This window comes from Oxyura jamaicensis, chromosome Z (assembly GCF_011077185.1).
Source record: "Oxyura jamaicensis isolate SHBP4307 breed ruddy duck chromosome Z, BPBGC_Ojam_1.0, whole genome shotgun sequence".
Taxonomy (NCBI): domain Eukaryota; kingdom Metazoa; phylum Chordata; class Aves; order Anseriformes; family Anatidae; genus Oxyura; species Oxyura jamaicensis.
The window spans coordinates 82,037,004-82,054,592 of record NC_048926.1 but is presented as its reverse complement, the minus strand read 5'-3'; the positions used below and the strand labels follow the sequence as shown (position 1 = coordinate 82,054,592).

General features: G+C 42.9%; 1 protein-coding gene across 2 annotated transcripts; it reads right to left on the bottom strand.

Annotated features, from left to right (window-relative positions):
* Positions 1–338: 338 nt before the first annotated feature.
* On the bottom strand, positions 339–17,211 carry MELK (maternal embryonic leucine zipper kinase). Of its 2 annotated transcripts, none has more exons than XM_035310811.1 (13): positions 17,087–17,211; positions 15,870–15,962; positions 14,958–15,056; positions 12,489–12,557; positions 11,847–11,945; positions 10,877–10,963; positions 9,606–9,734; positions 6,429–6,575; positions 5,483–5,708; positions 3,669–3,762; positions 3,053–3,224; positions 1,813–1,916; positions 339–756 (listed from the first exon to the last, which is right to left on the bottom strand). In XM_035310811.1, exons 3-13 carry the CDS (start codon positions 15,039–15,041, stop codon positions 579–581), a joined length of 1,389 nt encoding a protein of 462 aa, XP_035166702.1. In that variant the 5' UTR covers positions 15,042–15,056; positions 15,870–15,962; positions 17,087–17,211; the 3' UTR covers positions 339–578. The 2 variants fall into 2 exon arrangements, with proteins under 2 accessions (XP_035166702.1, XP_035166703.1); XM_035310812.1 differs by having other exon boundaries at positions 3,053–3,221.
* Between the last annotated feature and the right edge of the window lie 378 nt (positions 17,212–17,589).

Genomic DNA, 17,589 nt, shown 5'->3' with positions numbered 1-17,589 from the left:
CACTTTTTAAGCATCACTGAGGCTTAGTAATGAGCTCGGGTAATGTTTTATATGGGATCACACTAAATCCTAGCCCTCTTAACTTCACGTTTATTGAAGACAGTTCTATTTCGTATGACACTGAGCATATCCTTTAACTCTGGGAACCACAGCTGTGACTCAGTTAATGATCTCAATAAATCCTACTTAAACAGAGAGGAGAAAAGAATTATGCAAATGAATTTCTGCACCACATGTACGTGATAACTGAAATCATACCAAAATAAGCCTCAGTATATGAACACCTATACCTTTTTTAATTGCATATGTGAAAAATAGGGAAGGAGGGTTGGGGGGGAGACAGTTTTAAATTTTATTTCAGAAGAGTTACAGTTGCAGAACATTTAGCAAAAGTTGACAAATTTCATATAAAGGGGAAACACGAAGGAAGCGTATATACAAAGAGGATGGTTAAAAACACAAGGGATGACAGATTCTCGAATACAACGGTGAATGCCGATCAATAATTACTTTTCAAAACAGATCTTTTTAGAATGATGAGTAAAGCCTGCTTCTTTCTCAGCGCATGCATCAACCAGTCACACTTGGCAGCTAGATAAAATGTCATCCATCAGTCTCTTGTAGACCCAAGCATCACCTTTAAGCCGTTGTCTCCTGATACCAACTACTTTGGGTTTGCTGAGTTGACATACTTCTAACTCAAACTTCATAGTTACTTTGCCAAAATCTGACTGTGTTTGGCATTTCAGGGTATAGCTGTATAAAACAAAGGAGAAATAAAATCATTTAATTCTTTAATGTTTGTCTTTAAATACGGTTTTGAATGAATAACAGCACTTTACAGAAGTTACCCACTGGTATTCACACTGCTGAGAAAACAACCCATAATGAAGTTGGCCGAGAGTTTTGATCACATTAGTCCTACGATGCTATCGTACAAACGCGTGACAGTAGAGGCCTGCCCCAGCCAAGGGAACTGCTGCCACAGACCCTGATTCATGGAGTACAGAGCTGGAAGGCGCTGGGGTGTTCCTGCATTCTACCTAGAGACCGCTGGCTACAGCTCAACTCTTGCTAGTATGAGAAATGGAAAAACTGATTCTGAAGTTCACACCACCACAACAGAGAGGGGCTCTTCTCTGTAGTTATGCACCTGTCCACATTGTGAGCTTGAGCATCCGAGGTCCAGGAATATTCTGACGTACTGGACCATTAAATATTCAAGCACTTCAGAAGATACATATTAACGAGCGATGTAAGACATTTATTTCATGAAAACTAGCAAATAGACATTAATTTTGGATCAAAAATAGGAACTGATCCCAGTCTCAGTACTTCAGTCTCGTTAGCAAATCCTAAAATTTAAAATAAAATAAACTTGTACAAAGTGTGGATTCTCGGCAGCTTGTAAAAATACACTTGGCCAAATATTTATGGTTTTACTGCTAATAATAAGGGTTACAAGTATCCACATTACCCTCCTAAGTTGTCTAATTTGTGTCATAACCAACCTTTTATATTTAAATTTTCACAAAGAATAGACAAAACTTGCATCAGCCTCCAAGTGTCACCTCACCATTACTGTGTAATACGTGGCAGAGAGCTCTACAGGACCTCATGTCACATTGTTTTGCGTTGCGTGGGCAATTTTCATCACACTTAAACATTTAATATTCTCTATTCTTTCTGCAAAAGTATCAGATTTTACAGAGTGGGGCCGAGTATGTAAATTTAAATACTCTGCTTTATCAAGGACTAGGGTACCGGCTATTTAGATGTGTATATGTGGAAGTCATCCTTGTTTCCACTTACCCCTTTTTAACATACTCCACTTGCTTCTTTGAAAGGACAGAGATTATTTCATTCAACAGTTGGTCTGGATTCATCAGCTGAGTAGTGGTAACATTGTAGTGTGCCTAAAAGTAGTCAGCCCATTAAAAAAAGTAAAGAAAAGTCATCTTTCTCCCCAAACTGAAGATATTATAGAAACTTTTCATACAGAAAGCTTCAGAAGATCTAACCATATTGACAAAAGTGCTAAATCCCTAATATTAATCATCATTCGGACACCGTAGTTAACAGCAGAAACACTAAAGGTGAACTTCCGGACAGTTAATATCAAAGCATGCACAAACTCTAATCCAGCATAAAATCCAAAGCAGCAGCGATGGGCCAGGGCGGCAAAGAGACTGTTAAAAGCTTTGTATGTAACCAGAAGCGATTGCTTGACAGGATTACAAAAGACAGACACAAGACTGTGCTTAAGGCACCCTTTAGTTGGGAGGCGTCATGGCATTTAAAGAAATGAGGTTATTCACTACCCATACCTTTATGATTACAGTTTTGTTTATATCAAGGTTTAATGCTGCATATGACAGACTCGTCCACTGAGTGACTTCTTGAATGTCTCTTTTGAAGAGTCTTCTCTTCAAATATGAATTCCCTCTAAGTGATTTATATGGCAATGTTCACTGCATGGGAAGGTCTAGTGTTATGCCCATGCATGTATATTCTAGAAAACTAATACCAAACCTATGAATCAACTTTGGGAGGTACAAGTTATTAATTTAACGTTTTAAGCTTAATCTCAGATTCTCCTGAAATCTAAAAACTATCCTGGAATACCTTCCCACATATATCACTCCTGGACTATAAAAAATGAGCAAGGGGTATCATCAAAATTCACTTTACTGCACCAGTGGGAAAGCTAGCAAGAGCTTTATACAAAAATGTGAATAATCATTTTCAGCCAGGGCTCCCCTTTAAACCCATCCCGTTTGCCTGCTATTTGATTACATGGCACACAAAAAGCAATGGTCAAATCCCTCCCTTGATGTGCTGGCAACTTGTCTGAACGCAGACTAGCACTAACTCCCCTGGCAACAACTGGGGCATTATCACATTAACAGAAACGCGGTACGATCAACTGACATTTTCTGTGGAGTGCAGGCAAGTCAGACCACAGAAGTTTTCACAAGGCCAGCCCTAAAGGAATTGGATGTTTTCAATAACTATCCTCTGTTTCGACATCAGGTTTCCCCGGCAGCCATACCTTCAGTTTCCGTGGCCCGTCTCTAGTGGATCGTTTCTTTTTGCTTGGTGTAAGCATTGTGATCACTTTATCTAGGCCTCTTTCAAGGCTTCCAAATATCTTGGCCTTTCTCTTCTTTTGGCTGCTATCCACATGAGCTAGGTTGAGATCTAGTTCCACTGAGTGACACCTGTTAAAGAAAAAAACCAATTTAATTAGTTGTTTTATGTCAGTATTCAGAAGCTAGCTGTATCAGACACATCATTACAATATTACCAGAGCTGACAGAATGAAGAAAATCAAACCAAGTGTAGTGTATGAAAATAGTTTCTATTTAAAAGTCGGCTGAGCTTTAAACTCGGAGATGTATATAAAAACCACACTCTAGGGAACCGGAACAAGAAAGAATTTACATTACAGAAAACAGGAATGCATTCTGAAGATAATTGACTTCTAGTTTTAAAACTTTTTTCTGCCTTCAGTATTTTCCAGCAAATATAGAAGAAGGTTTTAGGAAGGTTTTAACCCAGATAGTGGGAATACAGCTTGCTGTTGTAAACAAGGCTTCCTAAGCTGTTCATGGATTAAGGTAGCACTGCTCTAAATCAGAAATGTATACAAATAACTGGACATTTACCTTCTTTCAGGAAGAACCTCAGCTGCTGTCAGTTCGTTTGTATTTGCTGGGTTTTTGGGTTTCTTAATTGGGGTGACTGTTGTGAACTGGCTCTCTGAAAGAAAACATCCAAGCCAAAACAGGTATGTTTTTGAAACAGAGGACATTTTCTTAATTCAGGATTTCTCATCATTAGTGATTTATTTTTTAAAACCAGCCCCCTATCTATCTCTGGTCTGCATCTTAAGAGTAATAAAACATATTTTTAATATAACAAGACTATCCCTGCTACACAAAGAAAAACCGAGGCTGAATTCCCCGGATCTCTACAAGTCAAGTCTTTGAGTGCCCGTGCAGCTCGGCGTTGTGAGTTTGGAAGGAAAGAAGATTAGAACTGCTTTCTTGCTCTGCCACTGGTCCTATGATAAATACTGAGGAATTTGCTATGTCAAACAGCTGCATTCCAAACCAAGTCATTTCCTTCACATGAAAAGGTGTGAATTATATAGCTGTGTTTAATAGTACACACTAAATAATCGTCTAAAAAGTTCTACTATCGACACTGGCAGAGTTCTGTGGAACACAGCTTCAAATGTGCAGAAGTAAACCCAAAGTGAAACTGCCCCTATAAGAGTTGTTACAATTAATCCCTATCTAAATGTTCAAAGTTTCAGCGTTACAGAACTGCAGTTGGCCCCAGACAGCGATGATCTCAAAATTACCAACGGCTACCTCCACCATTTGCTTTCTCTAAGAATTACTACTGCCTATCCTGAATGTAGGAACATTCAGTGAAACAAAAAGTTAATTTTGTTTAACTCTCAGAAATGCCTAACGAAAATGAGCTAGAACCATATTTCTCCATTGCTCAATTCAGAGGTACCTACTTTAACCTTTTAAGCTTATCATGAAGAGAAACATCGCATACAATCCTAGGACTAAAATCAAACTTGTATGAACTACAAGCCATTAAATACTTCCTTAAAGACTTAAGGAAGGACAGAGGTGTATGTTCAATATCCTTTATAACGTAAGTCATCCTGCAACAACCTAGTGTTTCTGAACAATATCCCCTGTTATCTAGAACAGAAAAGTCTCCTGTTGTCAAGAGCCCTTAGTATTGAATGACAGAGTTAACATTTACAGTATCAACACCAAAACTTGAGTTTTAATGGTTGACGGAAACAGTAAGAGGTATACAGGACCCGCCAGCCAGTTTTTATAAGAACGAACTGAGGACAGACTTTTTTGGAACTCAGATGAGCTGACAGGATGTACGCAGGTTTCTGTGGTCCATCACATAATTGTAAGACTTACACATTGTTAACATAAGTACTTTCACTGCCACTCTGGACAGGCACTGTGAAAATACTGATACGCTACCATGAGAAATCCAGCAGTTAGATTTCTTTTAAAAGCTAAAAGCAATAAAACCAGGTGACTAAAAGCATAGCTTTGTTTTCACTCAAGGTAATAGCAAACAAAAAACACAGAATGAAGAAATCTTCTAAACCTTCATGGGAAAGCGGAAATATTTGCTAGTTTTGGGAATACAACACTTGTTTCCCAAAGTGCATTCAAAGGCACATTCATATGAAACTCTAAGAAGTAATGACATCTGCAACTAACAGAGGAGTACCACGCCCTGACATATGACTGAACCTCTTGCAGCACCTTGTCTGATGTACAGGCTGCTGAATGCATACTGTGACAAAACAAAAAAAGTCTTCCAGAAACAGATGGTTTGGATACACAAATATTGTGTTCGTATTATAATTTACAATATTCCTAAGCCAACACGTGTTCTTGGTTTTCCTTTGTTACACACAACATACCTTTGAAGGCAGGTCCTTGAATGGACATGCCTTGTACTTGCTTCTCAATCTGACTCTTTTGGAAGGGAGTCTTTGGAGCAGGAAGCGCAAAGGGCATTTCATTTTTTAACGCTGACTCTGTATCAACATTCTCTTTGTTTGCATGCTTCTTTGATGCCACTCTTCTTGTCACTGGAGTTGACAGTGTGAATTCCGTATTATTCGGTTGAGCATCATGCCTTGAATGCTGCTAGAGATGTAACAAAAAAAGCGTCCCTGACTGTATTCTGATCACATTCAGCGAAGTTACTGACAAGGAAATTCTAAAATCTAAGCAGGTCAGACACAATGGTTATAGAAGTATCGTACACTACTCGTCCATTGAGCAAAACAGTTAAAAACTCTTCAGTACCTCCGATTCCCTCCTACCATGACTTGATTTCTTACAGATTGAGTCATTTGACTTTTATCTGCTCATCTAAATTCTCCAGCTTCCACATTTAAGATTATTCCTCACCAGCTAATCTAAACACAGCAATGAATTTGCATTTGGTTTAAGTGAGTAATTTGAATTGCTTCACTGCGGATTTTCTTGCCAATACTGAACTTCTTCCTGTACCTTCAAAGGCCTGTCCAGCTCTAGCCTCGCTCCAAAGTCTCATTAGCTGTGCCTTATTTCCCAATGCATTTTAAAATCCTGTTTGACTCATTTGCTTATTCCTTTACATGCTGTTTTTATGCGAACTAAAGGTCAAAGTTAAGGTTTTCATCAAATTTATCATTTTAAATATTAATCATTTTAAATATTTAGCTGAGCATACTTCTTTACTCAGTCTGTATTTTTTTTTGGACATAGAACCCTAAATGCTGAAATATTTAATAAGTATTATGTACAATCAGAAAAAGGTTTCTGCATTAAGAACTGCATTTTTTTCCTTTAAGGAACTAACACTAGTTCTTCAAATACCTGCTTTGTTCTGTGACTATTTAGAACAAACTCTTCCGGTGTAGACTCTTCAAACAGTGAAGCTGCATCAGAAAATTCCATGGATCCAAATGCATATGGCATTCCACTGGAGTCTGGTGCATCTTCATATGTCATAGTTTTTTCAGGCTGAAAAGAAAGATTCCGTTGAGATTTCATTGCAGTATTAAAAGTGAGATTTCATCAGAAGAAAAATCAGTAACATCTAAAACTGCTTTTTTTTTTTTTTTTTTATAAGTTCCTAACAGCTAATGGAAATTCCCATGCCAGCAGCCTACGTTTTATGATATGATCTTAATATTGCCATTGTGGATTTGTCAAATGATTTGTCAATTATTTCAAGAGCAGACAGGAAATTATTCTCAAAGCACATGTCATCTTTCACAACCTGTGTCAAGAAGAGTAGCAACTCACAGAAATACCTGCCTTCGATTTCAAGACTTGGATCATGAGCTCTTTTCATCAAAAGCCAAATAATAAGCTGGAAAGAACCCCAGAAAAGAAGGCAGCGAAGGTTGAAAGGGGGGCAGATAACAGTAAACACATCACAACCAAAGCATGTGATTGCAGAATCCACAGTAACACTTGAACCAGCGTTCAGAAGACTTCACCCACGTGCAAGCCTAGACAAAGTATGATTTAGTAAATCATACCATTCACAACGTCAGTCAAGATTTCCCACCTTCATGTCTCACACCACATTCAATAACGATATCACAGTATCTTTAGTTTCTATTTTTGGTTTCGGGAACCCCCTTCCCAAGGACTTGTTTCATACCACCTTGCTGAAATCACATACGGCTAGTTTAAATTATCAATTCTTTGCTAGAATCGCGTAAGACATAATACTATGTTAATAGCCAGAGCAAATTAACCCAAGGTACCATTCCACAAATATGGATGAAGTAACTTCCTAGCGTCAGTGCTGCTGAACCAAGAAGCTCAACCTTATAATGATCCGGGTGCCAAAAATAACCCACTTTGATCACAGAAAATCATACATATTCAGCAACACTTAGATACGTAGTCTGTTATGCAGCACTACTAGCCTTAGAATTCTCATCTGTATTACAGAACAGCTGGATGAATGAACTGAAATAATTTACATGCAAGTGAACTAGATGCATAATAATGTATTTATTTGAGAGCTTGTCTTTACAGGGAATAGCATGTTCGGCCAGCTAGCTAACAGTTTTACACAGAAGTTCAGAGGTCAAGGAAGGAACGGCTTACACTAAGTCTGAAATTTTACTGAATGCTTTTGAGTTTGTCAAGCATAATTATTGCTGACATCACAGATAGCTGCATAGTACATATGATATTGCAAGCAATTTAGCAACTCCAGACAAATTCTATGTGCACTTTTCTGACAAATCACAGGAACAAAAATTAAGAGCTAGCTACACGCAAAAGCACTTAAGAATCCAATTGCTCTGAAAAAAAAAGGCAGTGTTTCCTTTACTCAAAATAACCTGACTCCTCTCAGAGATCCTGTTCAAAAAGGAAGCAGAGGAGGAGGAGCAGGTCTCTGCCCTTTAACCATCCATGTCATTTCAAACTAGGCTGCCCAGATGACATGCCAGGATGTTTCAGAAGACTCTCCTTACCAAGCCAAACACAACTAACAAGGCACAAAAATATTTAGAGACAAACATGGAAAAGTAAGAAGGTAGGTGTCACAAAAGATGATCTGGAACACTCACACAGGCCAATCGATGGGCTATTTTGGTTCCAGGAGCTGCCAAAGGGAGATTCTCTGTGGTACTCCCAACACACCATGTTCTCCCCAGTGACTGGGGAGACTACTACTACTTTGTAGTAGCAGTCCAGCTGGCTAAAACAATGAGGAGACTGAACTGTTTAGAACAGAACAATTTCGTCAAAAGGGACCTTCAAAGATCATCAATTCCAACTGCCTGAACACTTCAGGGCTAAGCAAAAGTTAAAGCATATTATTAATGAGGTCATTCTCCAAATGCCTCCTGAATACTGACAGGCACAGAGCATCGACCACCTCTCCATGAAGTCTGTTCCAGTCTTTGACCACCCTCTTGGCAAAGAAACTTTTCCTAGCATCCAGTCTGAACCTTCCATGGTGCTTTGTACTGTTCCCACACATCCTTCCATTAGTTCCCAGTGGTCAGAGGTGAGTACCTCCCCGTGTGCTTCCCCTCCTTGGGAAGCTGCAGAGCAAGGCGGTCACCCCTCAGCCTCCTTTTCCACACACTACACAACCCAAGTGTCGTCGCCTCTCCTCCCTGCACATGCCCTTCAGCCCGATCACCAGCTTTGTTGCCCTCCTCTGGATGCTCTCCAGTGTCTCAACATCCTTTTTGTGCTGTGCAGCCCAGTGTGCACACACTATTCCCGGTAAGGCCGCAGCAGCTCAGTACAGTGGGACGCTCACCCCTTTGGGCAGGCTGGCCGGGCTGTGTCTCATGCACCCCAATACAGGTTTGCCCCCTTGGCTGCCAGGGCTCACCACTGGCTCGTGTTGAGCCTGCTGCCACCAGCATCCCCAGGTCCCCTCCTGCTGAACTGCTTGCCACTCGTCCCCCTGTCTGTGCCTGACCCACCTCAGCACTGCTCCATCCCAGTGCATCTCTGGGCATTTCCCTTTGCTGAACCTGATGCCAGTGCTGTTGGCCCAGTGCTCCCGTCCATCCTGATCCCTCTGCAAGACCTCTCCTCCCTCCAGGGAGTCGGAGGCACCTGCTGGTTGAGTATCATCAGCAAACTCCCCAAGGATGCATTCCCTGCCTGCGCCCAGGTCATGGACAGAAATGTTGAGCAGGACCGGCCCCAGGACGGAGCACCGGGGAACGCCACTGCCTGCCTGCCAGCCAGATGTAGGCCTGTTCACCACAGCACTCTGGGCTCTGCCACTGCGCCTGCTCATCACCCAGAGCAGTGTGCACCTGTTCATCGCATAGCTGGACAGTTTGTCCAGAAGGATGCCACGAGGACGGAATCAAAGTCCTTGCTAAAATCCTGAACGACGACGTCTGCCACCTTCCCTTCGTCCACCATGCAGGTGAGCTGGCTGCATACCTGCTCTCGTACTGATGCTGAGGGCGTCCATCTGTTTTCCCAGGCAGAACTTCGTTAACACGGAAACGTTTTTATCAGTATGTCGTCCTGTTGGACTCTGAAACTTACCTCTGGGCCTGCGGTTGGAGCTGTGCTGGCATGCTCTGCTAGCAACGGAACCCGTAAGCGAACGCGCTTGCCGCGAGCTTTCTTGGATTGAAGCAAGAGATATGTTGCTGACAATTGGTCGTAATTCCACTAGAAAACAAAGGTATTTAGATGTCTTTGGAAAAGTTGTAAGTAGAAAGTAAGCTCAGCCTTCTGAAAATTTCTGCACTTCTGATTTTTTTTTCCACCTGATGTGCAACCCTTGAGTTTGATCGTGTTCAGATAGTTTCAGGCTCCAGCTGATTCACACAACACGTTTGAAATTCAGAAGATGCTTCTTCGTGCTTGAAACTTACTGTACAGTACACACATTAACAGTGAAAACTAAGGCTAAGACAAGAGTCTTTGTACAGAAGTGAATGGCAAAGCCCATGTTAATTCAGGTTTGGCTAGTATTTCAACCAGACCCCCATTTTTTGGGTCATTTTCCAGCCTAACCCCAAGCAACATCAATTTTTGGTATGACTTTCAGCAACTTGACTACAACGAGTACCACAGGTATAATTCTTGACAGGCTCTCAGCATAGTATCACTAGTTTGAATTAGTTATAAGGCATTATAACGAAGTCCTCCAGTAAAGGACTGTGTAAATGCCACAGGCTTAATTGTGAGAATTGTTTTCGCTTATTCAAAATATTCAAATTCAAGGGGAAATTTTTAAAATCAGGCTAAAGCCAGAGTCCACCTCATGTTGCAAGTCTCATCTACCAGCTCAGAATACCACCGCTAACACATTGGTACAATTCCTCTACAGGTAGTCAGCTCAGCTTTTGCCATGTATATTCCAATGGGACAGGAACAGATTCACTTCTTCACAAGTTTGCGAAAATCCCCCCACACTTATTTTATAGCCTGGCTGAGTGATGCACTGACAGTTTTCTCTTCCCAGTCAGAACAGTTCAAGGAGTTAAGCCAGTGCATGACATCTGTTGTTCATCCAGACGTTTTTAGTTTGAGTCTATTTTGCCTTTCAGCAATTCATGAGGGTATTTGCACGGTAGAAAATAACAATAAGGCTTAGGAAACACCATGAAAGGAGGAATGAGAAAAGGCAAATTTCAGCTTCAGAGCTGTAGTGGTAGATCCTGAAGTTCTGTGGGGATTCCGTAGGTTGGGAAAGCACAGCAAAACTCATGCCTGAGAATAAGGGACCACGAGGCTGTTAATACGCTAAGGTTACTTACTGCATTAGTGTGCTTAATTACAACAAATTAAAAACACGTATTTCTTACCTGTGATATTAATTCCGATATGCTCTCCCTGCTCTGGTTGTGAAACACGGAAAGCTCAGTCACGCAGTCTTCGTCAAGGTGTCCCTGCTGCAAGGACATGGCCCACGTTAAAGCATGAGGCTTTCAGGTTGTCTCACTGGACACATCTGACCATGACACTGTTGCGATATGCAGCAGGCTGAGCCCATAATTATCCATGATTTCAGATTTTGTATTTCAGTTAGCATCATGGCTAAAAATTGCCGTGAGTAAATGGAGGAAGTCACTCAACCTCAGAGTCTGGGCCCTCCTTGGTGAGAGGTTCCGAACTCACACACGAAAGCCTGTCTGCAGATGAGATTTTTCCCTTGAGTGGAAGCTACACTTGTATCTCTTCTTAAATATGCAAAGCTATATATCAGGCATGCACGTCTTTGCCAGAGCCACTTAAAACTGAGTGCATGTGCAGCAAAGCCGTTCTTTACCTAGACAAAGGGTGGCACCCAGTGGCCAGCAGGAGGCATTGGCTGCAAACGAGCATCAGCTGCTCCTCAGCACTTGCTGACAGCTGCAATTTCCCCCAAGCCCCCACACTTCCCTCATCTCAGAGGCATCAAAGAGTTGCGGGACAGAGAGGACAAACACATTTTGAAGAGGTGAGCTTGTTGGCCAAACGAGCAGTTCTCAGTGAGAACTAGAATTAAGATAAGCCATAAGCACGTCCAAGAAAAACAAGAATACTTGTTTTTTACCCCCTAAACAAAGTATTGACCAAGCAGCCTGGAGAATCAACTGGCTGCTCATATACAGAAATTCTGCACATTTTGATGAGGAGCTAGCTGTTTTGCTAATTAAACATCAACTACAGAATACGACGACAACTCCTCTTGAAATGCCTCCTCGAAATAAGCTGCAAGCAATCAGTACCATTGTGACAGCAAAAAAAAAGATTACATGAAACGCCGAGGAACCTCCTGGCAAGTGTACTTACTGGGTATTTACTTTGCCAGTGGACGGCATCCGAATAACCTTCCATGAGCCATGGGTGACTTAACAGATGCTTAACTGTGATCCGCTTCTTTGGGTCCACCTAGTGGGCAGGAAGAATCAAGCTGTTAACGCAAATCTTTGAGAACAGAAGAAACAACTTTTATTCAGACCTTCTGGGTGCTTAGAACCGACGGAACAGAAACCAGTGTTTCAGAACCCCACCAAAAGGAAGGTCAAGTGTCTGAGCTGTGAAGAGCAGTTACAGAACCTATGGTTACCGTACATGTTGCAGGAACGTTCTGCATTGACTAGATGCAGCCCGAAGGCATACTTAACATGTTCAGCTTCATTTATAATACATCTCATTTATAAACACTTTTTAATTGTACTGCGTTGATAAAACACCCAAATGCAAGGTGCTTCAAGACTTCATTTAATTATTTACATTGTAATTATTTCTATATCCAAGAACTATTATTACATTCTTACGTGAGAATTTTCTGCTAACCTTTCCTTCAAGGATTCAGACATTTAAGAGTTAATCCTCAAACACAAATATTTTCTGAGTACTTTGTTGATGTACCATTCTGACCTAATGAAAGAGCATGTTATAGACCTATCTGAATAGAAGCAGCACCTTTACCTGTAGCATTTGGTTAAGCAGCAGCGTACTGCTAGGGGAGAGCCACTTCGGAATGGTATATTTTCCTCTCTGCAGAAAAAAAATAAATAAAGAGGGTGTAGAATGAACCGTGAATAGTTAGGTCAAATGGAATTATTAAATTACTTAGGTGATAGCGACATCTCTCTTCAGCCAAAATGGAAGAACAGCCACATGCAAAAAATGGCTGTGAGTTGAGATAAGGACAGGGAGATGGCTCACCAGATACCCTTATGAGCAAAACAGACGCGGTGTACTGAAGATCAATGCAATGTATCGACAATTGGTAATAAACCAGAGCAGTGAGAACTCAAAGCCTCCTCCCTCTGAGCAACGCAACAGAACGGGGTTGTGGCCAGTCCATAATGCTTTGTCTCTGCTGCTCCCTACACCTCCCTCTCTGCCCCTGCTCCTCGTGGGGTCCCTCCCACAGGATGCCGTCCTTCCCAAACTCCTCATGCAGGGGCTGCCCACAGGCAGCTGCTCTCCAGGAACTCCAATATGGGTCTGTACCATGGGGCCCACCCGTCAGGACCACACTACTCCAGCAGATACTCCCACCAGACCTCCTGTTCCATCTTCACAGGCATGGTTAGTGATACCATTAGAAATGGCTGGTGGGCGATTTCACAACGCAGCTTTACTGGGAAAGAAAGGCAAGTTGAGCAACACACATGGTCTGCACGTGGATCCAAGAAGCCCCGCTGTCCCCTTTGCTTTTAATATATTACTACAGGTCAGAAGACAAGGTAGAACAGAAGCGGCATCTCCTTGACTGAGGACAGTGCTGGAAGGCAAATACCTCGCAAGAGCTACCAGAGGCATAAGATCACTGCAGAAATATTTCCTTCTTACAGGAGTTATAGCACACACTTGGTTGGCTCAAGTGTTCCCAGGTGAAGAGATGTGGAGCATTGCAGGGAAAGAAACACTGTGTGCAGCACTGTGATCCTGCTTCCAACCATAGGACCACAGAATCATTTCGGCTGGGAAAGACCTCTACGATCATCCGGTCCATCCTTTAACCTCGCACTGCCAGGCCCACCATTAAACCGTGCCACCAAGCACCTCATCTACATGGTTTCTGAATGCCTCCGGGCTGGTGACTCAACCACTTCCCTGGGCTGCCTGTCCCAATACCTCCCAACTCTTTCAGTGAGGAATTTTTTCCTAAGAGCCAACCCAAACCTCCCCCAGCACAACTTGAGGCCGTTTCCTCTCGTCCTATCACTTGGTGCTTGGGGACACCGATCCCCACCTCGCTAGAGCCTCCTTCAAGGTAATTGTAGAGCTTAGATTCAAGCAGCAGCTTTGAGCTGAGATTACAGTACCTTTCAGCATCTGTAACGCGTGAAATTCAATTCCACAACCATGCCTAAGTGTCTCCATTTCAAGCAGTTTCAGCTCGCAGCCACACAGAATTAAAACAAATTCAGAGCGGAAATAGCAAGCCTGCATCTTAACACCTGTGAGATTTATTTCCCCCTTCAAGCACTCAGACTGAGCTTTAAAACTTGCTCTTCTCTGTGCACCTCAGCAAGTTCCACTGGCCAATGTTTCACCACTCCAAGGAATGCAGCTCCTGGCTCCCGTGCGTTAGGCAGCGAGGCCTCAACCCTGCAGAAATCATCCTTGTAGACTCCAAGCTCTCCTGCAGCCTGCAAGGGGTGGGTGGAGGTGTCTGCAGGATGCCAGACAGCAGCTGTTTAGCCCCACTGGGGGGAATTTACAGGGAAACAGAACCAACGACTCAGTGCTGTTACTACCTATTCAGCCTTTTCTGTTGGAGGCAATTTATGGGGTCTTGCATTTCCTCCTCATTCTGGACAGAGGGGTGCTGTCAGACAGCGCACTGAATGTAAGCCAGAGGTGCCTTGTGGCACAAAAGATGCCCAACGCTGCCATGGGCTGAATTTTCTACACCAGACCAGGGGGCTGAGCCCTCTGCTCAGCTCTTGTTGGATGACATCTACAACGCTGCGCCGAGGTTTTGGCCCCCTGCAGCAAAGGCATCAAACAGAAAAAGGCTCTTAGCCTGCTCATTCTGGAGGAGGAAATCCCAATAGTGGGGGCAGAATCCTGCCTTTCCTAGAGAGGAGAATAGCTGGCATTCAAGAACACTCAATCGTGGAAAATCCAATGGCAGATTTACAGTTCTGTCACAGCATACAGAGAAGCCAGATGAAGGATCCCCCCCAGAATCCAGCCCATTTCCAATTAAATTCTTCTCCTGAAACTCCACTTGCTATCATGCACCAGTTGCACCAGACTAGAGTACCATGAAGGCCAATGGAACAAATCCACAAAATACTGCTAGGAAGAGAGCAAAAAGGGACAAAGTTCAGCACAAAGGTCTTTTCACCTTAGGTGAAGCTCAGCAAGTTCTGTCACCAGAAAAGCAAACCTCTTGTAACACTCAGCCATGTCCCTCCTAGCACAATCAATACCTACCATTATCCTCCTGTAGACTGCCATGACGTTGTCATCATCAAAAGGGAGAAAGCCACACAGCAGAGCATACAGCAGTACACCCATGCTCCAAATATCTGCCTAAAAAATAAAAGTGAGATGTTCACAAAGCAGATGTATCTACAAGGGCTTCGTGACAGACCATATTGTCCGCCCTTGGACAAGTCCACATACACTTCATGAAAAGGAGGCTCGTCTTGTTGAACAAGAAACAAAAAAAGCAAGAATCAGAGGCGGTGCAAAGCTACGAGAACAAACAAGAGACTGACTCCATCCTAATAGCAAAGCAATTCAAGAAGCATGACGGGATTCCCACCCATCACAGCATTTTGGATAGATTAACAAATGCAAATTGCAAGTAGTCCCAGAGTTCCAGGTATGAAATCAAAACTGAGAAACCTCTTCACATTTTCTGCTCTCAATTTTTGCAACATTGTGCAACAAAAAGGGACCAAGTCTTCATGCACAACTTGCAAGCTAAAGAAAAGCCTGACGAATCATTTAAGACTCTGAGACTGCACAAAAATTTGTGACAAGAGAGGAGTAATTGACAGAGTACATTGCTCCTTCAAAGATTTTGTAGTAGAAGAACATTACTGTTTCGTAGGGCACTAAAAGATGGAGCAACTGGTGGAGGTGGGTAAGGATTAGCCAGAGACAAACTAGCCAGCTACCTGACCCGTGGCCAATGGCACTGTGTGAGTCTGCGACTGCTGAGGCTAGTTGAGGCAGCTGTGGGAAGTACCGAAGTAATGCTGTCCAGGGGCATTCAGGAGAGAAGCCAAGTGAGCGTACCCCACCTTCACTGCCTTTACAGGCAGGGCACCGGAGGGAAAAACAAACAAACAAACAAACAAACAAAAAACCACCACACACTAAAACTCTGCTACGTACCTCTGATCCAATATATGCTTTGCCCTGAATTAGCTCCGGTGCTGCGTAAGCTGGGCTTCCACAGCAGGTGTTCAGATGATAATCAAGGCCTCCCTAGAATAACACAGAAATCAGGATAATCACACCGAAGCCTTGGCTTTAACACTGTTTATGTCATCTAGTAATGACACAGTAGGAGCCTCAAAGGCTCCCTCTTTTTCTGCTGTGCATTTGTGTTCACCTTTTATATTGCTTTGTTGTAATACATGGATTCACTAAGCAAATAGTCTAAGACCACGAACATCCTATACATGTTCTGATCCCAAATGGCTCCTTTATCTATGTTCCGTGGCAAGATGCATTCTTTCCCTTAGCTCCTCATCTATTATGATGAATTCCCTGTGCAAATGTGCAGATAAAAGATACAAATCTGTGAAGAACTGATCTAAGAGCTGCTGGGCATGAGGCTAGCTGGTTATTTACGACGATCCTTAATGCAATAACTTCTCAAAGAACCACTGATAAAATACTTCCTTATCAAAACCATGTTATTATTCCCCATGCAATGTATTCTACACAGATCACAATAAGATGACTTTATTCCACTGGGCTGATGCCCTGTTGGTCTTGATTACCAGCATGATGCTCTAACTTGCTCTGCTGAGTCAAGTAAAACAACCTGAGGGTATATAACTCTCTTGGAATCCCTAAAACTGTCTTCTCATTACACTGATCCTCACCAGCACCCACCTTGCATGTTAAAATGGCAAACAGAAAAGGCTCCTAAAAACGTTTTTTAGGATCAAGAAACAATTCAGTGCAAACACAGAGAACCAGAGGATCTGCATATGTCACCTGTATAAACTAGGTGGCTCTATCCACAGTCTCCATCTCCACAAAAATCTTTTGGAGAAAGACACACACAGGTGGAAAATGCATGAGGGAAAAGTGCATGCCAACCTAGTATTATGGGCCCTTGTATGAGACAGAAAGTGCCCTACATACCAGATGATCTCTGCCTTAGTTACAAAAGTATCAGGTCTACATGGAGAAAACGATTTAACAGGCTGCTCAGAACCACAGCTGTTAACTGCTCTCTTGCAAGGAAGCAGTAATTGCATACCTACCACAGCAATGGCTTTACTTTAGGGTGTTTGGGCAAGTCACTGCATTGCGTTCCGTGGTCAAACATGCATTTCTTGGGTGCACATAGGATTGGATCGAGCAGGTACTCTTACCTTTGGCTTTGCACAGAGCCCAAAGTCTATCAGCTTCAAGTTATGTTCCTCGTCAATCAGCAGATTTTCCTGGTGAAAGAGAAAGCAGCAAGTAATGCTTTTCAGCTGAGCACCCGAGGAACCACCTTTTCTTTCATTAGCTCTTGTTGCTGTCAGCAGTTAGAGGCTGCAAAAAGCTCTCCTCTACAGACTTGCATTGGCTGTCAGCAAGCTCGCCCCTTATTCCAGTACCACAGGCAGCAAAGACTAGTTTGTGTCTGATGAGCAGGGCCTGGGGGGTGGGAGGACAGAGAGCTGCTGACAGCGCACTGAATGTAAGCCAGAGGTGCCTTGTGGCACAAAAGATGCCCAACACTGCCATGGGCTGAATTTTCTACACCAGACCAGGGGGCTGAGCCCTCTGCTCAGCTCTTGTTGGACGACATCTACAACGCTGCGCCGAGGTTTTGCCCCCCCGCAGGAAAGGCACCGAACGGAAGAAAGCTCCATGCACGGCCTCCACT

Coding starts and splice junctions, on each gene's coding strand:
- MELK (XM_035310811.1), bottom strand. CDS start 15,041: ATGGGTGTACTGCTGTATGCTCTGCTGTGTGGCTTTCTCCCTTTTGAT. Junction 12,558..14,957: donor CAGTCTACAGGAGGATAATG/GTAGGTATTGAT, acceptor TTTTTTCTGCAG/AGAGGAAAATATACCATTCC. Junction 757..1,812: donor GTGGAGTATGTTAAAAAGGG/GTAAGTGGAAAC, acceptor TGTTTTATACAG/CTATACCCTGAAATGCCAAA.